Source organism: Carassius carassius, chromosome 29, assembly GCF_963082965.1.
Source record: "Carassius carassius chromosome 29, fCarCar2.1, whole genome shotgun sequence".
Lineage (NCBI taxonomy): Eukaryota > Metazoa > Chordata > Actinopteri > Cypriniformes > Cyprinidae > Carassius > Carassius carassius.
In genome coordinates this window covers 27,758,599-27,783,641 of record NC_081783.1, presented here as the reverse complement: position 1 = coordinate 27,783,641, position 25,043 = coordinate 27,758,599, and the positions used below count along the sequence as shown (strand labels likewise).

Sequence of the window (25,043 nt, the reverse complement as noted above, 5' to 3'; positions counted from 1 at the left end):
ACCAGTCCTTGACCGCTGCTCTACCTGTCTCTCTGCCCTGGAGACATTCAGCTGATGCAAATAAGACGATGCCCACCTGAAAAACAATCAAGATAGGGTGTGCCCTATCACCAAATACTGGAATTTAGTTTCACTCGCATGACAGTAACCAGCCATTGAGTATCTAGTCACAAATTCACACAATAAAGGATGTGAAACTTGCACACACACACACACACACATATATATATATATATATATATATATACGGTATGTGTGCTGCCACACAAGGACCCTTAAAGGGATTAAGTTTGTACATCATTTTCTGTATGACACTAAAACTGTTTGATTACCAATATTCTTCTGAATTTTCATGTTTGGGTGAACCGTCACTTAAACAACGAAGAAAATATTGATTTGAAATTAATGCTGGGTAATGTCTGTTATTAAACGTTATATATTATATATGTGTAGCCTAATACAAGATGTGTCACAATGCATGTTTCTAAATTTACACATTTAACAAAATGTGTCGTTATGTTTGTTTTTATGATGATTTTGTACTAAACTTAAGGTAGCTTGGTATTAGACACCACCAAGACAGTATTATTCTACAAATCTAACTGAATTATTATCAGACATTTAGACAGAAGCCTGCATGACACAAAAAAAAATATATATATAATAATAATTGGCATTTGGATAAAATCTTGCTAAATAAGTATCCGTCATCTTTCACTTGCGCTGTGATGTGGCCAATAAGTGTCTACTTCCCAGTCCTCGACGGCCAATCAGCGGTGTCCACGAGGTGCAGGTCGGAGGCGGAGACCTCTGTCCATGACAGACGTAACATCTGTCCAATCAACATCTCACAATGTCAATGAGGCGTGTCTACGCCGGGAACAGTAGCCAATCGGATGCGCGCGGAAGGCGGAGCCCCAGTTTCTGGATACTTCTCCACAGCCACACGTGACGCGCTGGAGTCGCAGGCGGAGTGCAGCATCAGTGAGCACGGGTGAGTAACGTTACACTAAACCTGCAAATAGGAGCTTTACTACACCTCTGTGCATTTCTGTTCACGTGCGGTATGCTTCGCCGATGTGTTAATGTATGAGAGCGGGATTGTATGGTTCAGCTCGAGTGTTAAACTGAGAATATGTGCGTAGACCTAAAGGCTAATTGGTCAGTTAACGTTAGCAGCTTGTGCTAAGCTAACTGATACAGGTGTCATGTCAATAAAATCAGCCGTATAATCAAACCTTATCACAGAAACCTGCTTCACATCGTTAATCGTGTGATTTTCTTGTCAGCGGAGTGAGATGAAGGCTGTTTACGGTGTGTGTGGTGTTCTCTAATGTAGGACAGGTCTGAGATTCATTGAATGAAGTTAACGCTAGTCAAACGACACTGATTTACTTTAATGTGCTCTTACCTCTTCACATTAAAATTCTTATATAACGTTACACATATGTAAGGTTAAAATATTTTTTCATAAACGTTATTCCCTCGTTTAAAATATACATTTGTAAGTAAAGTTAAATGTATGATTTCGTATATTTTAGAAATATATAGCATGTAGATATGCACCTAGTATGTTTATCTCGAACCCAATGATCAAATATCACTAAACAATCTTTTGCTTTCAGTTTGAGTTCATAAATGGTGGTTTGTGGAATGGCATGGCTGTGTGTGTGGGGTATAAAAGTTAATGCGGAAACGCCAAACCGGCTGAACTAGAGCCGCACATGTCAGTTGAACCGTCATTTCCGCCTTTTAAGAGGAAAGGTAGAGGTCACACGAGAGATACTCTGACATTTGCATGGGATATATTAACTTAAATGACGTTTGGTCCGATTAAAACCAAAGAACGCTTTGGATAAGACTTCTTATTTGCTCATATATTAACAGAGTCATGCACTTCTTCCGTTAACATGTAACTGCAGGTTTTCTGATTCTGCCACTTTGAATGTAGAGCTCAACTTTGACCTTTAGGTTTAACCAAAAGACCACTTTGCTGGCGGTAACTGTTGTGAAGGAGTTTAACACTTCCCTAAGTTCCTTGTCGCTGATCTCTATGAACTAGGTCATTTGAATTATCTACGCAGTTTTATCTATTCACTTTTATGGCCCATGTCCTGCTCCGAGGCATTGAGTCACTTCACTGGTGCACTCTGGGAAGCTTGTGGCACCTTCCCCCATCGCCTCAAGCCCAGATCTGTGGCACTCAAAGGTAAAGAGGCTTAAGCATGTGTTCTGGAAGAGTATGCATTCACGATTGAGGGCAGAATTGAACAGACCTCCGGTTAGGCCATGCTGGGACCTCCACATGAGGCTTACTCACATAGAAGTCTGACATAACGAGCGCCTGCTCTGGACAAACGTTTAACCAAAAACACAAACAACTGGCTGACTGTACATGGCTGGTATTGTGATGATAATTACTTAAGATATTCTGAAATGTTGTTATAGATAATTTCTATTGTTGTTTAACTACCTAAATGTTTTTTTTATCAACAGAGCGTCTTTGCAAGAACCAGCTGTGACATTTTGATTAAAAGATACAGATGAATTGTCACAATAACTTCAGTAACATACACCTACTGTAGAACATGGTGAATCTTCATTTCATGCCAAAATGAAAATATTTTAACAATAATTAAGTTTAATGATATAAACTAATAATTCAGAGTTCAGCTGATCGATTTATTTGATTTGCTTAGAAAGTTGTAACTCATTAAATGAAATGATGCTTGCCAACTCCATCAGCATTTACTGCAGAAGTGATGTTTTTTCTAGGGCTGCAACTAATGATTATTTTGATAATCGATTGTTGATTATTTTTACGGTTAATCTTTATGTACTTATATTTTAGTTTTGCCCATTTTTTCCAATTAAATTATTAACAACGGGTCTTTATCATTCAACATAGACTTTTAGAGATTTTAACCATTTTGCATTGTCATATCCTCATCAAAACTATACCTGGAGTTTTGTTTTATTATGTGTTAGTAATCCTTTGTCAAACTCTTCTGCAATCAGAACACTGACCCATACTCTAGCAAACTTCACAAGATTTCAAATAATGTTTTCACCATGGCAGTCCTTAGAGCTCCTAAAGTAGTTTAACATCCCGAACAAAGCTTAAGGAATCTTTCAGAAAATATTTTCATTAAGAATAAAACAATAAATTTGCAGCACATTGCATTTTATAATTTTTTCCTGTAAACTCACAACTTATACCTGGGAAACAGCTTTATAGCTTATGCTGTGAAATTGTAAACAATCCTTCGAATAAAGTGCCAGTTGCATGAAACCTGAATGGAACTCACATTTTAAAGTAAAATCCATCAGAAGGTTGTCCAGAAAAAAAAAAAAAATTGACACAGAAAACCTGCTGTGTGAAAAAGAGCAGTGAATACTTAGGGGGAAAAAGTGCATTTCAAATACATTTAAACATTTACCTCTCTCATTCAGTCATAATTAGGCTGCAAGACTGAATTATGAACTGGTAAACGACAAACTGATCACAGAACATATTTGTAAAGCTTAAAAATGTTAACTGATAAAAAGCAATGTTATTAGCTTTTACGACTAAACATTTGCAAACAACATTGTACTGGAGAATCTGCACAAATAAAAGTCTTAAACGGTTTAGTAGTGCAGAGTTTACAGGTTACTCTTCTTTTTTGAAGGCTCAAAGTAAAGTTCTCCTACACTTTGGATGACTTCGTTCGATTAGTTTTATCTTCCGCTTTTTTCTTTCTCATGCTTACTCCACTGCCATCTGTCTCCACAATCTCGCTGAATGCTGCAGACGCAGTTCAGGAAGCACGTGACATAAAACGAGGCCAGCTATTGGCTATTCGCTACTTCTCCTGCTGTACTGGCTGAATAAAACCTGCGGTGGCTCATTACTGCCACACTTTGGTCATCGCAGATTTAACATACCGTATTTTCCGGACGATAAGTCACACTTTTTTTCATAGTTTGGCTGGTCCTGCGACTTATAGTCAGGTGCGACTTATTTATCAAAGTAAATTTGACAAACCAAGAGAAATGAACCAAGAAAAAACATTTCCGTCTACAGCCACCAGTGGGCGCTCTATGCTGCTGAGTGCTCCTGTAGTCTACAGTGAGCAGCACAGAGCGCCCTCTCGCGGTTGGAGACTGAAATGTTTTCTCTTAGTTCTAAATAAATGCGACTTATACTCAGTTCCGACTTATAGTCCAAAAAATACGGTATGTGCAAAATGAGCCGCTTACGGCAAATAAAAGTTGTTAAGCAACTAATCGATGACTAAATTAGTTGACAACTATTTTAATAATCGATTAAATCAATTAGTTGTTCCAGCTCTAGTTTTTTCTGGTTCTTATACCTGCGAGTCGGAGTAAAAAGGACTGATAGTGAAACTAGTTTAATGACCGGATCTTCTTGAGAAATCTTAATAGCCGTATAAAACCATGAAAATCAATGGGATATTCACAGTGTTGCTTTGACTTTATATTGCTAGCAAAATCATATTTCATTTTATATTGTGCATATATCAGTTTATTGCCCATTACAACATATGTTGTTATGTGAAAAGAAAGAGCCATGAAACTTTCACAGCTCTGTAGGAGTGTTTTTTTACAGTCTGTTGGTCATTATGTAAAGCTGCCTGACCGCAGGACGCTGCAGTGACCACAGAAGACTGTTACGGTCATATTTAATCCAAACTGGATCTGAAGCAGCTCACTGTGCGTTAGCACTGCAGTCTTTCAGTCCCAGTAGTTAGTTTTATTGGGGGCAGGATGGAGTCAGTCCAGTCCAGAACGAATGAATCTGCTGTGTCCAAACAGGAACCACTAGACCCCTTCTAACGAGCCTTGTTCTGTAGTAAAGTCTTTTCTTAAATAATGGGCTGATATTGGCCAATAACTCCGTCTGCTTGGACGTTTAACCGAAGTGTTCGTTCCCACTTGTTTCTTTAATGCTTCTAAATCACTTGGAGGATCATCAATTTCTCCATATTGTTCTTTGAACAAATGTGAATTTTGAGTCGATATTGTGTGGAAGCAATGTTTAGTTAGTCTCAGTCCAAAAATCTGGGCCCTTCAAAATTGAGGATTAAAAAAATAATGAAAATAAAGAAAATGTATGATGTCAAATTAATAAAAAATAATCTGCTTTTTGCTTTTATTTCTATTCATTTGTATTTCTAGTGTCTTTTTAGAAAGAAAACTGCATTTGACATTGATCCATTCAAAGGACATGTTGTGTCCTTTGAATAAATCGGTGTTCCCCTGATTTATTTTTGCTAAAATCAAACCATGATTTTCAGCAATCTTGAGGAAGTGTTGCATGATTCGATGGGTCTCTGCTGAATGCTGTATTTAATTCTGCTGATTTCTTGCGTTGGTTAAGCTCAAATGCTAATGTTAACTAATGATGAGCTTTAATCGTGGTTGTCTGTAATCGCTCTACCCCCACAGATGATCATTAGTTCCCTGAGCAACAGATGGGTGGGGAGTGTATCCTGTGACCCCCAACCCCACTTCAATACAAACACATTCCTCCCTGTGTAGCCCCAGGGATCCTCGACTCTAGTGTCCTGCTCTTAAAGATCAGCCTCAAGTCGATTTCTCTCTCAGTTCAACACATGCTCTTATAATTTCTGTAATCTCTGTAATCAGTACTTAGTTGATTTGTTTGTCTTTATAGTGTAGAACTGCTCAGTAGTGGTTGATCTGGGTGATTTGTGGCAGATGTCTGATATAACACTATTAGACGGGGCACAGTGCCCCCGGGCTTGAGATGTCCTCCTCACCTTTAAATGTCTTCTTGACCGTAGACAAATAAATCTCATCTAAACCACATTTACTGAAAGCTTATGCTATTATTAGTTCACTTTCAGAACAAAAAGGTACAAATAATGTACTCGCCCCATTGTCATCTATGATGTTCATGTCTTTCTTCGATCGTAAAGAAATAGTTTTTTGAGCAAAAAAAACAAGGATTTCTCTCCATATAATGGACTTCTGTGGTGAGTTGGAACTAACAAAATGCAGTTTAAATCAGCTTTAAAGGGCTCTAAACAATCCCAGCTGAGGAAGAAGGGTCTTTTCTAACAAAACGATCTCATATGCTTAATTTAAAAAAAAATTATAAATTTTTAAACCTCAAGCGCTCGTCTTGTCTAGCTTTGCGTGAACTGTTTATTTCCGGTTCATGACAGTTAAGATATGTCGAAAAACTCCCGTCTCATTTTCTCCTCGAACTTCAAAATCATCCTACATTGCTGCAGGAGTACCGACCCAGTGTTTACAACGTGAACATGCAGAGAAAACCAAACGTCATTTACAAAAAAATGGCAAAACAGCGACGAAGAACGATTTTGAATTTGGAGGAGAAAATGAGATGGGAGTTTTTCGACACACCATAACTGCAATAAAAAAAAATTGAGTTCACACAGAGAAATACATATCTTGTCTTGGTCGTATTTATACAAACATCAGCTTTTGTGAAATTTGTTTCATGTGTTTTTTTTCTTCTATTGTCACTTGTTAGTGTTTAACTGTCTGTTAATGTAGAATTATTGGACATAGGCCATTCAATATGTTGGTAACAAATTGGTAAATATAGTTCATATTTGCAGTGGAAAGTAAAGGTTAGGTTTTTTTAACCACCCTGGTTCAGGTAAGTTTGAGATGCCTATATGGTTCAATTTAGGGCTGAAAAAAAAAAGATTTGATAAATCATGACTTTTAATGATGTTGATTCAATATCTTTTCTGAAAAGCCACGAATAACTTCCAGCATTGATTTCAGCAAACATTTAACACAAAATCTGTTTAACATAAATCTAATCATTAGTCTTCTCCACTATTTGTCACCCTCTTATTTACCTTTTGTGATGTTACAACGTAAAGCCTGTCATTCATTTAGTGCTTATCATGGCAGAGATACTGTTGACAAGAACCAAGAACAAAGCAGTATGCTTGATTTGCAATGCTCAGTAAAATGCTATCGTAATACTGCGGAAGCATTTGGCATCACGTATAAGGCACCATCATTTCTGTGATGAATGAATGGAGGTTGTGTTTCCTATAATCATACTAACGAGTGTTTTCAGCCTGTATAGCAATACGTACACAAGTCCTCATCTCCAGCTGCTTTGAGAGTCACTTCAGTAGCATCTTACTGCTTAATTTAAGCATAATACCTTCATATGACATACACGGCAGCTTTAAGTTCTTCACGGTAACCTGTCATAATAAAAGTTTGGTTTAACGTGAAGAAACTGTTACAGGAATATCCTACTATTGTGCAGTCTTAAGACTCAATGTACCAACAATACTACTGTAGTTACAATGGTTTAAGTATAGTAACCTTGTTTTTTGGGGGGTTTATTTGTAGTAAACCCATGGTTAATATTCGTAAGGGAATTCTCACAATAACAATTAGTTTTTTTTGTTTTTTTAAATCACAAAAAGCACACTTCCATTATTGTCCTCAAACCGTGCAGCCTGAGTGTATGTGGTTTGTTTGTGAGGCTGGTCATGTCTTGTAGTTGGTGTGACAGTGGTTTTGTTGTGTTTTGGCTGTCTTGGTGATGTTATTATCAGACTCTGTTGGCACCGCTGCTTCAGTCGCAGTAATCCTGAGAGTGTTAAGCTCATTAACACAACAGTCTGTGGGGTGTTCAAACATGACTGTTCCCGTTTAAGGTTTTTTGCGGTGTTTATTGATACCCCTGAGGAATGATCTGACAGCGCTGTGAAGCTCTGCTCTTGAGGCCAATGACAGTATTCACCTGCTTGCGCTGAAGAAGGAAATCAAGGGCTTGTAATGGAGTGAGATTGAGGTAGTTAACGGAGTATTTATATTTGCTTCTGTTAACTCACTCCAAATGATACTTAAGTTGAAGTGATGCTTATGGTGAATTTAGAGGGAAGATGCTTGGTTTTGTCCACCACAAAACAGGTTTTATGCTAAAATGCTGGTTCTTTTAGAGGAGTGCGTGTCTGCACATGTTGATTTGATATTGGTGTGTGTGTGTGTGTGTGTAATCTCATTGGGGTAAATCTTATTAAAGAAAAAGGGCTGATGCTGCAGAACTCTGTCTTTCTGTCATGGGGACCCTACAGCTACAGCACACTTTACATCGGCCTCTGCAGCCTCGCTTGTGTCGGGCGATATGCTTTAATTGTCATATCGTTCTGTCGCCAGCCTGTGAGATCACGATATACGATATTATCATGCTGATTTATCTCCAGCGTTAGGCTAAAATCAGCCCTATGTTTTTAATATGACTGAATTTAACATGAAAACAATTTAATAGAAACAGTGTTGTTAGTAACAAAAAAAGTTACTAATTCTAATGCTTACATTTCCTCCGTTATTCAAATAGCTGATGCAAAAAATGAGCAAAGAACATTTACATGATCAAAGAGCATCATAACTGACCTCAGTCTAGTGCGAGTATATGCACTTTAAAAAACACTTCTGTTATAATCAGTCAAGCCGTCTAGTCTGTATGATGAATAGGACAAAATCTCTGTTACGTCGCATGTGCATCTGCCCTTTGTTTATGATGAGAGATGTGATGAGATCCTGGTGTGTTGTGTGACTTAGGGCTGGGAGTTTCATGATTCAGTTCCTTTTCATTCTTGATCTTGATTTAATGTATTTAAAATACCTCAGATCAAATGTGTTGGTTTTTTGTAAACTACAAGAGCCCTGTCAGTTGGTACTAGGGATGCAACGATACCATTTTTCAGAACCGATCCAATCCAAACATTCTGAGTATCTGCCGATACCGATCCGATACCAGCACAGTTTTGATTTCAAATCAATGTAGAATTTCTATACTTCTCTGTGTTGACCTGATCGTCACTCTTTTTGTGTTAAACACAATCTACTACATATAGACAACTTCATTTTAATAAAAAATTACAAAAAATATTTATACAAATAAATAAAAAAGATCAAATAAATGCAGTCTTCATGAGCGTGATAGACTTTTCTTTTTTTCTTTTTTATTGAACATTACCCCACACATTTGAACAGCAGTGTAATTTCTTTTTAGTAATTACGGTTAGTAATTACAGTAAGTAGACACTACCCCTGAACCTTATATTACCAGTATTTTCATGGTAACACTGGAAGTACACATACTCTAAAATAAAGTGTAACCAATTTTTTAATTAAGTTTCTATTCATGCGGTTGACTGTTGAATTGTTGTGCGAAGCCTGTTGGACTGATCACTCTGATTGGCTGTTTAGCTCAGCGAATCAGCTTCGACTCCTGCTGGTATGTTTTCTTCTCATACAGACACAGTTGGGCTTTGTGTATTGTTCAAGCTCAACTCTGTGGCCCAGACTCAGACAATGTGAAAAGGCATTCCTTTTCCTTTCATTGCTGCTAGTTCTTTGAGGTTGGTTTGGTTTGTCTGAGCCCCTAACACACACAGATAAACATGATGAACTTTGCTCAATCTGTAGTAGTAGTGACAGTGTAGACGTTACACCAGCATGATCAAACTGAGGTTTTACTCTGGAAGAACTGAGAGAACATGTTCACTTTAAGTAGGTCTTGATGAAAATATTGGATGGTTTTCCAGAAAATCGATTTATTGTTTGTTTGAGAATGTGCAGGACTACACATTTTCAGACTTCTTCTAGTTGATTGTCTCAAAAACTATCAACCTTAAAGGAACCTTCATGTTTTAAAGGGTTAATATACCCCAAAATGAATATTGTCAAAATGTACTCACCCTCCCGTCGTCCCAAATCAGTGTGAGTTTCTTTCTTCTGTTGAACACAAAATAAAATATTTTGAAGAATGTGGATAACCAAACAGTTGTTGGTCCCATCGACTTCCACAGTGTATGTCCATAATATGAAAGTCAGCGGACTATCAACTGTTGAGTGGGAGTAAATGATGAGTTTTTTTTTTTTTTTTTTCGTGAACTATCCCTTTAAGAAAACTCACAGCCAGCATCATAAACTAGGGATGGGCGTTTTCCACAAATATCACATTCGAATATTTGAGCTCACAAAAAACGAATATTCGTTTATTTAAATTAAGTTTAATGAGTCAGACGTTATTTTTCAGCAACATTTGTTTTCGTCATTTTGAACAAGCTTACAATAAGCTTGAACATTACACATCGTGTTTTGTAGCTGAAAACCTTTAACAATGCGTGCAAACAAACAAAAGTACAGATTAAAAGCAAAAAAAAAAAAATGAACAAAGAAAAAACTTAAAGCAGCCTGCAGCAATTAGGCTATTGTACAGAATGTAGCTTACACTTAACTTTTAAACTGTCAGCAAATCTTTTTTTCTTTTTTCTATTGTTTCAAATGTTCTTGTTAAGAAACACGGGCATGTAAACATGATTGGGGGAAAGTCGGCTCCTTAGTCTGTTAACAATAAGGCCGGCCACGGAGAAAACGCGCTCTGACGCACAGACGTTGGCAGGACTCACAAATAACGGTGTGCTAAGCGAATAGGTTTTGTGAAGCGTTTTTGTGTTTTCGTTTCACCACTGAATGGGATCCTTATCTGGTGGAATACATGGCTCCAGCAAGAACTGTTCCCACTCGTCTCGGCTGGACTCTCTGTAATCATCGCTGGAGAACTTTCCAACGAGTGGGCATTGCATCTTCTTCATCGTGGTGACTGCATCCGCACCACTCGCATCAAGGAAAATGTTCTGATAATGTTCAAAAAAGTTTTTTTTTCTTACTTCTCTCATGTTTTCATCGAGAAACCTGAGATGTTTGTGCCGAGGGTCTAGGGCAGACGCGAGAAGAGGAGTTTTCACTGCATTCTCCAAGCGGTGTTTATTCGTTGCTTGAGAGATTCTGCAACAGTGTTCTTGGATCACTTTCTGTGATTCTCCACGGTATGCGCGCTCATAATGGAAGCGACACGGTTGCGATGCGCACGCGGTGCAACGCGGTCCCGTTTTTTCCAAGCGCGTCCCAACAGCATCGAGTTAAAAACATCTCAACTTTCAGAATGCCGCAAGCGCACCGCAGGTCATGTGACAAGAACTAAACATTCAGCTTCATCCTTTCCTGTAACAACGTTGAAAGCTCAGCCAAGATGAAGGAACAGCTGATCATAGCTGTATATGGATTGCCATTTTGAAATAAATTTAGTAGCAGAGCTACTGAAAGCGATTTTTTTTTTTGTGCTGCAAATCCATTTATCCTTTGCTGAAATTTCCGCGTCTTCATGGAGAGAACGCGTCGCTCAGGAGCGCTTCTGCCCGAGCACTTTGGAAAGAAGGAGAAAGCTGAGCGCATAGCCTTTTCCACGCCTTATTAGGCGCGATATGTGAATGGCCCCTTAATCATTCATTAATTATTTTTTGCTTGCATACACCTTCAAATATGCCGTGGAGAATCACAGAAAGTGACCAAATTAGGTTTTATTGTGAACTTTTTTTTTTTTTTGCGAAATTCGAATATCATATTTATTTATCGAATAATTAGAGCAGAACGAATATTCGAATGTTCGACTATCCGTGCACATCCCTATCATAAACCAGCTAATCCGAGTCTTGACCCATGTCTAATTCATTATCTCTTGTGTCTGTAGACTATGGAGCTGAAGATGCGGTTATGTGTGGCTCTGCTCTCTCTGAGTCTGTGTCTGGGCCTCATGGGTCATGTGAGGGCGCAGGAGGAGGCCGAAGACATGGACATGGACGTGGAAGATGCCATCGATGACATGCAAGAGGAAGATGTTGAGGAAGAGGAACAGCAAGTCCCTTCTTCCCCGCCAGTGCCCACGGTAAGAGCGTTAGCTGACTGAGAAATGTGCTTTACTTAGACAGCACTCCAGGATCTTCATGCTTCAACAGTCAGCTCTCGGTTACTTCTGCTGGATTGTCACTTGTGTGTTGATAAGGGAATAGGTTGGTGAACTAAAACAGCTCATTAAAGCCCAAAATAGCATCCACATCAGCGACCCTTGACTTCAGTTTCTCGTGAACAGTGTTGGGAATCACTGAGATTTAGCCAGAGACGTGGTGGTCTGTGTTTGTTTGAGGTATTTGATCTGCCAATGATTAATCATGTCACTTAAAGGGCCAGTTCACATAAAATTCAATTCCGTCCAGATTTACTCTCTCTCTCATATCATTCAAAACCCATGTGACTCTGTTTCTTTCCTGTAACATGAGCCTAAATGTAGTTAAATATAAAACCGTGTTATGTAGGTGCATCTAGGTTAACGTCTTCCCCAAACGTCTTTATTGAAGGTGACATATAAAGCTCCAGAGCCGATGGGAGAGCACTACTTTGCCGAGTCATTTGATAAAGGAACACTTCAAGGGTAAGACGCCTGTTCTCCTCACAACAGAGAGAGCAAATATTGCAAATGTCTGTTGCATATACAATGATGTTCAAACGTTTGGGGTCTGTTAAATTTGTTTTTGAGTCTCTCATACTCTTTTAAAAAAAAAAAAAAAAAAAAAAAGTAAGTCATTTAAGTCTTTTTTTTTTGTTTGCTGTCTAGATGGGTTTTATCCCAGGCCAAGAAAGATGGCATCGATGAGGAAATTGCAAAGTATGATGGTAAGTTTCATATGCTATTTCATCTTCTGCTCACCTGAAGTCTGTATAATTATTAATTTGAATAGTCAGAACAAATCAATACCCGATTGATTTGTTTAGCATGAAAACAATTAAGAAGACCTAGCCTATGAATATATAGGTATATAAAATCACAGAACAATGTTGTGTGTTGTTTCTGACTTTTTAAAGATGTTTTTATTTAAATCCCAAAATTTCTAAACGTGAGGACATTGATAGAAGTAGTTTTTTTGCCCACACATGAAGTGAGTGTGTGTGAGGTGATCTTGAGGTTGTGCGGTGGTGTTTGTGTGCAGGTAAATGGGAGGTGGAGGAGATGAAGGACACTAAACTCCCGGGTGATAAAGGGCTGGTGCTGAAATCTAAAGCGAAGCATCACGCCATCTCCGCTCTTCTCCTGCGACCTTTCACCTTTGACACCAAACTGCTCATCGTCCAGTGAGTATTCATCTCTGCTCTTGCTATGCATTTTACTCTGGCCTTTCCAGATGAACTGAGTATAAAGACAATATTGTAGTAAAAATATTAGGAAATGTTATTTGGAAATTGCTAGTGATCTCATGTCAAATTACTTTGACATATTTGCTTTGTGTTTTCAAGTATTATAGTACATTGATATTGCCTGAAAATAACATGTTTAATGTACAGCTCAACTCAAAACGATAATGAAAGCATGCACTCAAATAATCCAAATGCACCAATGTCAAAGCCTTGAAATATCAGAATAATACTAATGATGTGCCATGTTTCGTCAGGTATGAGGTGAACTTCCAGACTGGCATTGACTGTGGCGGCGCTTATGTTAAACTGCTGTCTCAAACCCCTGATCTTGACTTGGTAAGATGCCCTACAGATTCATTGTTCACAAGTTTCTGCTATACCTGCCCTGAAACACGTTTCAAATTTGGAAACTAACCTAGACTGTAAACTTGCTGAAATGTGAAGTTGTGACTTCTGGCCCTGTTTCTTATTGTAAAGTTATTCTTAAATTTACTGACTGTGATATCTGTGTGCTGTGGTAGAATGCTGTGTATTCTTCCTGCACGTCCCAGAATGATCACAGTTAATGAGTATTACTCTGCAGTCCAGAGCGCATTTAAGACATGCATTTTTCCATTACACATCTGATTAGGGATGTGCGATATTTTTTGGCATTTTATCGATGATGATGATTAGAAAATATTTTGCTGAGTGTATAAATTAATCTTTTCCAATAAGTTTAAATTGATTTTTAAAAATTTATGGGCATTTTTACCTTTACAAAGCCCTTTTTGTGTGCATTATTTTTTTGTCAAATTCCTACATTTAAATTCCTCCAATAAATGTAAAAAAAAAAAAAACATTCGTACAATTAATCAGTGAATTAGAATAAAACATCTGGGCTGTTACCAATCAAATTAAGTTAGTATCAATAAAATTAATCTTTGCAAAGCAAAGGAAACACATTTAGATATTTGCCCACTACTTTTTAGTGTAGAACATAAATGCATTTTAACCTGCAATTAAAAATGTATAATTTTTTGATAGTATTCAACATTTTATGATAAATTATGAATGAATTTATCTTAATGATAAAAATAAACTTTTTAAAGGTGAAATTAAAACCACCAGTAGATGGCAGCAAGTCACTGTTAAAAATTGAGTCATTGTGATTGAACCGAATCATTTAAACGACTGATTCTTTCAGGAATGAAACACCATGTCATGTTCCTCAGAGACACAAAACAGCTTTGTGGCTGTGTTTGGAATTATTTTTGTTGTTGAAAAAGAGCCAAAAATTGCAGTATTGTCTAAAACGAAGTCTCTTAATTAACTTTTTTGTTTTTTGGAGAGAAAAAAAACCCCAACGCACTGTTTTGGCGCTCTTCCACTGCGTGGTACGGAGAGGTGGGTAGAGTACCCAAAAACTGTACTCAAGTAAAAGTAAAAGTACTTCTAGAAATATTTACTCAAGTAAAAGTAAAAGTACTAGTCTTGAATAGTTACTTGAGTAAGAGTAAAAGAGTATCGGATAAAAAATCTACTCAAGTAGTTAGTTACTAGTTACTTTGGGTCATATGTACTGAGCCTATTTTTATTTAGATATATAGATAAAATGTATGTAATGTATGTGTGCGTGTATAAATGTATATATTTCATCAGCCTTTACGCCAATTTATGTAATTTATTATAAAACCCTGTCTGTTTACTTAAGTAACAGATATAGGTGTCATACCATAACACCATAACATATTTTTAATATGACTGACTTTATATTAAATGTGAATTTAACATTGAAAGTTAATGTGATATAAATATTGCTACTAATCTTTCGTTGTTCAGAAAGAGAGCAAATAACATTTACATTATTAAAGATAATTTTCACAGACAGTCTAGATTTCAATCACTCTCAAAAACTCCCATTAAAATCACTGAAACTGTTAACACTGTGAAATCAATATCTTAATTAAAGATTCGTACACACATCTGCACTTTGTTGTTTCTGACGAGAGAATTCGCCAGAAAGAGGTATTCAGTCAGTGAGCGAGTGAAGGAAGCACCGGCATTTTAGCGATGACTCATCTGAACGCCTCTGATTGGCCAATGCTTTAATAAGCTCAAAAGAATCATGTGTGATTGGTTATAATGCGCAGCGCTGTATAAACGCATCTATCTCTGGCTCAGCGCCAGCAAGCGATCACAGATCTGAATTTAGCAGCTGATTATATGACTTGCTGAACGTACTCACGCCGGTGTGATTGTATTAAAATTAATAAAAGCTTAATCGGCTATTTTTTATCTTTTGGAAGCTGCATTCAACTTGATTCCCCTCTTTTATAAGCCACACACGTACAACAAACTAATGTCAGTGGTATCGTGTACTGTAATTGAATGTAGCCCAAGTTATTACCTGTTAAACAGTAGACAGCACACGCGGTGTTCATCTAATAAGGATCTCCATCGCTAGCAAATAATAGCCTTTGCAGATTTCAATTCAGTGCAGTTCCAGCCACGTTTTCAACGCTCTTTCTGTTCTTAAACGTTACAACTCTGAGTGAACCACTTCAGATGCTCAGCGCGTGCGGCAGGGAACTGAACGACTCATTCAAACTGATTCATGAACCAATTCACTCGTTTGCCAATTGGTTTGATCAAGCCTTTGAACAGAATTGACTCAAAAGAATGAATCATTCGCGAAAGGGCATCGCTCATTGCCCAGAGAAAAGTAGACGGCGCGTTTGGAATAAACTGAAGCATTATAACATTTATTGCATTAAGATAAAGTAACGAGAGGAGCGTCGCCCAAAATAACGAAGTAAAAGTACAGATTGTCCCCCAAAAATTTACTCAAGTAAGAGTATAAAGTACCCATCTTTAAATATACTCCGAAAAGTATTAGTTACCCCAAAAAATTACTCAAGTAAATGTAACGAAGTAAATGTAACTCGTTACTACCCACCTCTGGTGGTACGGCTCGACTCGGTTTGAAAGATTGTGAAAGTGAAAGATTGTGTGCTCTCTATAGGGGTGTTTTGAATGGTTTTTGCGAAAAGTTATCGCACACCCTTTCATGTGATGTCGTCACATGTACTTTTGACTGCTACTATGTATGGATTCAGTGATCCAATCACAAAACATTTTACACCTGTATGTAATTTGTGCTCCTGTTGTGATGCATCTAGAATCCAGGTGACCAATGCAATGCCTGTATGGCCGTGTATTTATTTATATAGTTTATTGATGGCATATGAGCTGAACACAGAACTTAATGCGTAAGTATTGGTTGTGTCCTCACAGGAGGAGTTTGTGGATAAGACTCCGTACACCATCATGTTTGGGCCTGATAAGTGTGGTGAGGATTACAAACTGCACTTCATCTTCAGACACAAGAACCCCAAAACCGGCGAGTTTGAGGAGAAGCATGCTAAGAAGCCCGACGCTGACCTGCGCACATACTACACCGACAAGAAGACTCACCTCTACACACTGGGTAACAACACACATCTCATGTGCACATCTACCTGTTTGATTAGCCTGTCTGCTGGTTTTGCATCAATCACAAATGAATTTTTGAATGTGTTTCCCTGCAGTGCTGAACCCTGACAACAGTTTTGAGATCCTGATCGACCAGACGGTGGTGAACAGCGGCAGTCTCTTGACTGATATGACCCCCCCCATCAACCCCCCGGCCGAGATCGAGGACCCCGATGACCTCAAACCAGAGGACTGGGATGAGAGACCCAAGATCCAGGACCCAGATGCCGTCAAACCTGAGGACTGGTGAGGCGGAGAGAGTCTTTTGCAATAAATATCTCAACTACTTCTCTTTGCACCAAAGAAGTGCAACACTTTGTTTTTGTTCCAAATTATAATGCACTCACTCCCTGTTGTGCACTCTCAAGTGTGGTCATTTGGACAGTGTATATCTGTGTGTGTTATACTGGGGATCAGAAGCATCCTTATGGTTCGAGGTGTTTGTACTTCAGGGATGAAGACGCTCCTGCTAAGATTGCTGATGAAGATGCTGTGAAACCTGACGGCTGGTTGGACGAGGAGCCGGAGTACATCAGTGACCCCGATGCCCTCAAGCCAGAAGACTGGTAAGACTTTCTACATTACTATTTAAGAAATATTTTTGGTATCTAATAATTATTAGATAGAAAAATAAAAAAAATAACTATCTCCTCCTCTGGGAGGTAAAATTTAAACTATATAATATTAATAAAAATCTACTTTTTTCAATCCAAATTAAATTACGACGTGTAAAATCTCACGTTTTATTATTTCAGTTAAAAAGTTTGCTACAATATGAATGTTAAAATATGTTTATATTTTTATTTATATATAGACCATAGATCCTGCACACATACAGATACCTACGTAAACTGATATATATATATATATATACTATATAGCAAAAATGTGGCTGTGTGATTGTTCATAAATCTATAGAGACATAAAAACAAATGAGCTGCATTGTAATGAATGCACAGTTTCTCCGTATCATGTAAAAGACTGAGAGATTATGTGTTGGACAGTGGTGAAGTGAGCTGATTTTAATAAAGAAATTAGGACTCCTGGGGTGATGATCTAGATTTAATTTGTGAAATTACAGCCTTAACCAAGAGAGCAGTTGAAATAGAAATATGAGGAGGTTTTCTTTGTTAGTTGCACTACATCTGCGCTCGTCTCTTTAGGGATGAGGATATGGATGGCGAGTGGGAAGCACCTCAGATCCCCAATCCTGTCTGTGAAACGGCCCCCGGCTGCGGCCCATGGGAGAGACCAGTGATCGACAACCCCAACTACAAGGGCAAGTGGAAGCCACCCATGATTGACAACCCTAATTATCAGGTAATAAGCATCAATTTTGATTATTAAAAAAAAAAATGGAATGGATTGCAAATGCTTAAAAAGCTGAAGCATTTAAAGGGGTCATGAAAAGGAGAATTAATGGAGAAATCATGTTGCAATGCGCTTGCAAAACCTTTGAGAGAGTTTCACATGGAGTGCACATTTCATATGCAAAGATTTTGGCCAATCAAAACAGCAGGCGTTTACTTTGAAGTCTCCAAGCAGACACGCCCCTTCCAACAGTGTGTTCCAATCAGAGGGCTAAAATTATGTTAGAAAATGGCTGTTTTTATCTTTATGATTGCTGTTTTTGCTGGAAAATATTATGCTATGATTATAAGTGCCCATAATTTAAAACTGCACTTCTCATTAAAGTGGTTATGATGTTAAATAATAAATGTTATCATTCTCTGGTATAGGCTAATAGTATTGTTGTTGTATTTATTTATTTATTTACGTGTGAGCCACTCATTTATTCTGTGCATTAACATTATATAATGTAAAATTAATTATTTTATTTTTCTTAAATGCTCTCTTATAGTTAAATATTACAGTAGTAATATATTTTATAATGTTTATATTTGTATTGGGTAATAATTCTAATACATTATGTAATATTGTTTTAGAGTCATATTGATACATAATCACAAACATTTAGCAAATTGTGCAGCTCTACAGACAAGCACAGCAAACCGGGATATTTTTTGTTGTTGCATTTTATCACTTTTAAATATCAGGGTTTTTTTTTTTTTTTTTTTTTTAAGAAAATCAATTTCCACCCAAATTATGCTGCCCTGTTATGAGAGATAGTTTCTGAGTCCGTGAGTTTTACGAGTGTTGATTTTCTGAACGGAAGACTGTTCTCTTGTGAAAATGTAAAAGTCTGATGGTTTGTTTGTCAGGGAGTGTGGAAGCCCAGGAAGATCCCTAACCCAGACTTCTTTGAGGACCTGCACCCGTTCCGTATGACCCCAATCAGCGCCGTCGGTCTGGAGCTCTGGTCCATGTCCTCCGATATCTTCTTTGACAACTTTTTCGTCACCTCTGATCGTAACGTGGCCGAGCGATGGACGGCTGATGGCTGGGGTCTGAAGAAAGCAGCTGAGGGAGCCGCCGAGGTAGAAAACCTTCTCTACCTTTCCTTTAGTCAGCCGCTCATCAGTGAGATGAGAGCGTACGGTTAACCTCATCCAGTGCGTTTTGCATAGAAAAAATCAGCAGTAACTTTATCAGAAGCTGCAGTCTGATTGGCTAACTTTATTTCCTGGAGACGGTGTGCACAGGTTTTTGTAATTACACCAGGAGAGTTTCTAGACTGACTAATCCTCTCTGATAAGTGTTTAATGTATCACTGGATTTGCCAAGGTTTGTGACTGTTATGTTTTTTGTTTTTTGTGGTGTGACTTCCAACAAATTATAGTATGTAGAATTTAGCACAAATTTTAACCTAGATTTTTATTTGTTGTTGACCTCTCTATGACTTTTTGCCAATAGTAAGTTATTTTTCTTCTTATTTCCTCTGTGTTTTTTATTTTCCTGACTCGTGTCTTGTAAGGGATGCCATATGTGTGTGTGTGTGTGTGTGGGGATGCACTCAGCAGTGCTCTGAAGATCTGTTTCTACTTAATCCTGAGACTTTCTCCCATGACACAGTTGAACCAGCCACGTTCTTCCTCGGGGCGTGGAGCTGTCTCCTCATCAACCCACACACATTCACACAGTACACGTGAACAGCAAACACACACACAGCAAGGCCACAGCTCCTCGTACCCCGTGCCCTTCACACAGCCTACGCCTAACCTCTGAGTCTCTACACTGCAGTAAATATCTGTCCAGAACTCAATATGAGCCCAATCCCAGGGTTCATGCATGATGAATTTCTGGCTGTCAGGAGCTATAAGTGACCTTTTCACTGACATGCACAGTGCTACATGAAATCTGTTTTCCCACAATTCCATTTTTTCCATTTTAGATTTTCCTGGTTTCTGTTTTCTGTAAAAGCAACTCTAATTTAGAACTTGCACAATTTAATTAGAGTATTAAATGTTTAACAAAAATAACATTTTTAGGGCCCTGTTCTTCTCTAAATTCTGCGTTTTTCTTCTTTGTAGATTTAATTGTATAGTTTTGTGACTTTTGATGATGACTTGTGAATTCAAAATAAAATACCATTTGTTAACATTGGTTAACAAGAACTATCAATAAAAAATTAGTTTTAAAGCATTTATTAATCTTAGTTGAACATTGATACCTACATTTACTAATATATTATTAAAATTAAAATTTGGATCTATTAATTTTATTTAATATACCTGAGCGAACATGGGCTAACAATGAACAGTCTTTAACAAACATTAATACTGTAATAAATGTATGCATTAAATACAGTTGTCAAATGGAACCTAATTGTGAAGCGCAAAAAAATTACAGTAATATTTTATTCCGTGATTTCTTCAATGTGTAGTTGATGAAACCATGACACTTCTTCACACAGACATCATATTTTAAAAGCAGACTTTTTGTGTATAATATTCACAGACGCTAGACCGTAATGCAATTTGATTAATTTTACAGCCCTATTTTTGGTTTATTCATTAAACATTTGCCAAATTCCATGACATTCTGTGTTTTGCAGTAAATGTAACTTTTATTACTGCATTCCGCGTTCCCATCTGTTTTTCCCGTTGCAGAAATCTTAGAGCCCTACAGGAAGTATCAGGTGTATGTATAGCAGGGCTTTCAGTTAGACACAGTGAAAATATAATGTGTGACTGCAGAACATTGTGTGTCTTGGTTTTTGTTGTGTGGGGTCTCTCTCTGAGGCAGGCTGTGGATCCCAGGGGAATGTCTCTGGTTCTGTCGGTGTGCTGGGAGGCACTGCGGAGCACATGTACTCTGGGATTAGCTGTTTTTTGGCTGGCTTTCATGAGAATTCCTACTGTGCAAATGCCTTTTGCCCCAAAGGTGGATTCCAGGCATGCCTTGCATGTTAAACTCGAGGGCCAGCTCTGTCCCTGGCTAAAGGACCTAGCAGAAGCCTGTGGGTTTTTGTCTAAATGGATTCATGCTTTGATGTTGCTGTGACAAAGGCATGATGGCTGATTAAACTGACCACAATCAAAAACGTGAGTCAGGACAGAAGCCTGTGCCTCAGTGTGACATGCGGCTCAACTCTTTACCACATGGCCAGAAGATGTGCACTTGGTTTGAAGGGTTTGCAGCACAACCCTCAATGGTTAACTTAAAGGAGGCATAGTTCACCCAATGATGGTGTTATTTACTCACCCTCATCTCTTACCAGACCCATAAGACTTTAGCTCACATTCACGAAAGATTTAATATGGCTTTAAAATTTATTCCCATACAAACATTGATCAGTGTACACATATAAAGAATGTTATTTATTGTAAATGGAAGCTGAAATGTTTGGGTAATGTTATTTCCTGATTTCTGCTTTTATTAATGGCGGCAAAAAAAAAACAAAGTTCTTATGGTATGGTTTGTACACAACAAATGCGATGCAAACATTAGCATCGTACTAATCGCTCTTATCGCAGTGTTTTTCGCATAAATTTTTTTAATAAAAAACATTGCGCAATGAGAAATGTCTTCATATAACAACATCCACAACATGTCAAACTGGGCATGTCAATGAGCTCCTCACTGATTGGCTTGCTGTTGACGCATCATGTGAATTTTATGCTTTTACGAGTTAAAATTTGTAAACTCGCACGGAAGATGCAGTTGAGGCGAATATCGCATATTCACACAATCTTGTTACCCAGTTCGCATCATTTGTCGCCGGGGACAAATTCCGTTCAAAACTTTGGCATTAGTTGGGTTTCCATCCAAAGTTGCAAATTTAACTTATGCGCAAAATTGAAATATCGAATAAAAAATGTGCATTAAGTACCGTTTTCATCCATCGAGTCAAAGAGAACAAAATTGTCACTTCCTGGTAGATTGGCCTATATATAAAAAATTACTTGTGCCTCAGAGCGAGCAGACGAAACTAAATAAATGCGGTCGTTGCTTTCGGAGGTGGATGCTGATGTTTGGGAGCGCAGTCGTGTAACAGTTGGAAGGCAATTATATAGAAATAGGCTGATGACAGACTTTGCTCTGACATTCAAAATGACCATAACATTTCACATGCCGAGGAACGAGATTGGTCCACTAGTTAGATTTTGCCATCCCACAGTGCAGTCACATGACTTTTTCAAAGCGCTTGGAGGAATTTACTCTGCAAATGTGTTTCCATCTCCTTTAATTCGCATGAACCCTTTTTTCGCACAAGTCAAAAACCACCTCAAGTGAGCGGAAACTTTTTTTTTTTTTTTTGCGATTTATAAGGGATTTTTATTTGAAGTTTGCCGTTTCCATTACTTGTTTCTGATGCGATACTTCAAAATGCACATAAAAACAGGGTGATGTAAACATAGCTGTTGACTTTATATGTAATCTTATCACACAAATAATACAGTTTGCTTTGGGTGTGCACACCCCACAATAGATTCTGTATTAGACTCTTGTACTCGTGTGTGTGTTAGTAAATTAAGTGCGTGTGTGTGTGTTAACAGCCGGGCCTGATGAATCAGATGATAACCGCTGCTGAAGAGAGACCCTGGCTCTGGGTCGTCTACGTCCTGACTGTGGCTCTGCCTCTGGTGCTCATCATTGTCTTCTGCTGCACTGGAAAGGTTAGTGTGAGTCGTATAAAAGAAGCCTGACCTTAATATATGGCTGGATCTGAAGAGTAAATGTCATCCTGTGCCTTACAGAAGAGCTCCGAGTCCACATCTGCAGCTGAGTACAAGAAGACAGATGCACCACAGCCAGATGTGAAGGAGGAAGACGAGGAAGAGGAAGCCAAGGAGGAGGAATCAGGTCTGATAGATTAACAACTTTTATTAAATCTTTCTTAGTTAAATGTTACCAGTCACACCAGTTGCGTTCTTTGGTGGGAAGAGTTTCTTCTTCTTCCTCTCTTTTGGGGAATTGGGTTCGGACCTTATGAAGGTTGAGCCGTTTTCTATAACTCTGTGTTGTTGTTCCCTCAAAAGCAAAGAAGAGTGAAGAAGAGGACTCCACAGGAGAAGCAGAGGAGGCTGCAGAGGATAATGACAAAGATGACATTACATCCAGCCAGGTAGAGCATCTTATGCTACTAGAAACACATAGGAAATGCTACATTTTCAGACTTTTAGATTCTGTAGCAATGTGAAGTCTTTTAGTAGGCACCTGGATGTGGAAAATCAGGTTTATTTTAGTAAATCAATTAAGCATCATCATATAAGTCTTCAGCAGCATTTGAGGTGTTCGTGTAAGCTGGGGTGAGTTAGGAGTGTTTAATGCCATTTCATTTTCCCAGATTGATGTTGTCTGAATAGAGATCCTGATTTTGTGTGTTTTGTATAAATTTAAGGTGTTTTTTATTTACTCTCTAATTTCTGATCGAACAGTAATGGTTTCGCATGGGGACAATAAGCTGTTGTAAACATTTATACAGAGGCTAGGCTTTTTTTCCCGTTTTCTCCCATTGCCCATGTAAAAATGTTCGGACAAACTACCTACTGTTTTTTGGACAAACAAGAGGTTGTGTGGTAAATTAATTGCTGACTGAATCCACATTTATGAGTTAAGATATGATCGATCTAAAAGATGTTCATAAGTCGTTTTTGACCATTGCCAAGAATTGTACAGTAACTGTTGCATTGCGATTTAAACATGGACACTTATTACGGAGATGCCAGAATCTGTTTACAAGAATGATATGAAGTCCACTATGGGGACTGGGAGCTGTTAAGATGACCAAATCATTTAAACAGGCCATTGAAATTGGCCAGCATTATGACCCTTTCATGGTGAATAAAAACATCATCTGAATGCACAATTTTATCACCTTGCAAATTAGTTTTGTGTAGATTATAACCCCATGATGAGAAAAATCCAAACCAAGTAGGGCTTTACAGATGATTGACTGAGAAAAGCACTGCAAATTATTTCGAAAGAAAAAGAACAAAAACTGTCTTTTGACAAGTAATTTTCTCTTTTGTAGAGATTAGAGGATGACATTCTGAGAAGGTCTCCCAGAAGCAGGAAACCAAGAAAAGACTAATGGACTTCCTGAATCTTTATATCCCATCATCCCTCTCCTCCCGCTCCATCTTTCCTCCCCTCACTCCCTCCTTCCCTGTTGTTCTTCTCCATCCTTGCCGCCATAAAGATGGTCAGAGTGAAACGTGTGGTCTGCCTCTCAACCAGCAGCCAAATGAACGTCTTCTCAAGCGCCCTCGAGGAAGTCGATGGTCACCATACTGACCATGACACTCAAATAGCATAGAGACTTTCTCCGTAACTAACAATGAAACACAATCTTTACCATTCCTGAAGGGTCAGCTGTCACACACACACACACGCTTCCAGACAGTGTTCCTGAACACATGACCACACTGACACTCTTGGTATTGTAAGGTTTACAGGCCAACAGCTTTATTCCTTTGTTCCAGAATTACTCAAGAAGCCATTGGCGTTTGATTGGATATATGTTCATTATAAACTAAAACTGGCCACTTGATTGCTTGGACATACACCTAGGTTTTAACTAGTTTAATTTTCTATTCCATGAGGTTCTTCATTTTGTCGTGGCGTAGACTGGGCGTCCAGTAAAAGGCCAAACCATGACCTCAGTAAGGTATCCAGGGAGAATGCCAGGTAGATTCGTAGGCTCTAGTGTACTGCCTTACTTGTAGGAAACAAGATTTGCTAATATTTTTTCTGTGAATGTACTGTGAGTTTTGTCTGTTTTTTTTCTTCTTTTGTTTGCAATTCAATTCAAATGGACTTTTTACTAAATCATGGATTGCTGTACAAACGTGTTTTCTGGTCTTGAACTGATGTCGATTCTAACCCGCTTAGCCCAATTACGGGACGATTGACAGTTTTTACTTTCTTGCCCTCATTGTGTTATTTGTATGATGGTAACTGTGGAACCTTTTTATCTTTCTCACTGTGATGTCATATCCTGTCCAGCCACTATTAGCAGCAGCAGCAGCAGCATCCATTACATTGAACCAATTATGTTCACATCAGGAAAGATCGAGGACTAAGTTTGAATGTTTGAGCGCGCATCTCATGTCACA

The 25,043-nt window shown here is 38.2% G+C and overlaps 1 protein-coding gene across 4 annotated transcripts; it reads left to right on the top strand.

Moving 5' to 3' along the window:
* Positions 1-876: 876 nt before the first annotated feature.
* canx (calnexin) lies at positions 877-25,043 on the top strand. 4 transcript variants are annotated; one of them, XM_059516498.1, is made up of 15 exons: positions 877-994; positions 11,570-11,764; positions 12,234-12,307; positions 12,491-12,549; positions 12,864-13,005; positions 13,323-13,404; positions 16,345-16,537; positions 16,638-16,827; positions 17,034-17,147; positions 17,745-17,901; positions 18,804-19,019; positions 22,482-22,601; positions 22,683-22,788; positions 22,962-23,050; positions 23,960-25,043. In XM_059516498.1, exons 2-15 carry the CDS (start codon positions 11,573-11,575, stop codon positions 24,017-24,019), a joined length of 1,794 nt encoding a protein of 597 aa, XP_059372481.1. In that variant the 5' UTR covers positions 877-994; positions 11,570-11,572; the 3' UTR covers positions 24,020-25,043. The 4 variants fall into 4 exon arrangements, with proteins under 4 accessions (XP_059372481.1, XP_059372484.1, XP_059372483.1 ...); XM_059516501.1 differs by lacking the exon at positions 877-994 and having other exon boundaries at positions 22,686-22,788; positions 22,965-23,050; XM_059516500.1 differs by lacking the exon at positions 877-994 and having other exon boundaries at positions 22,686-22,788.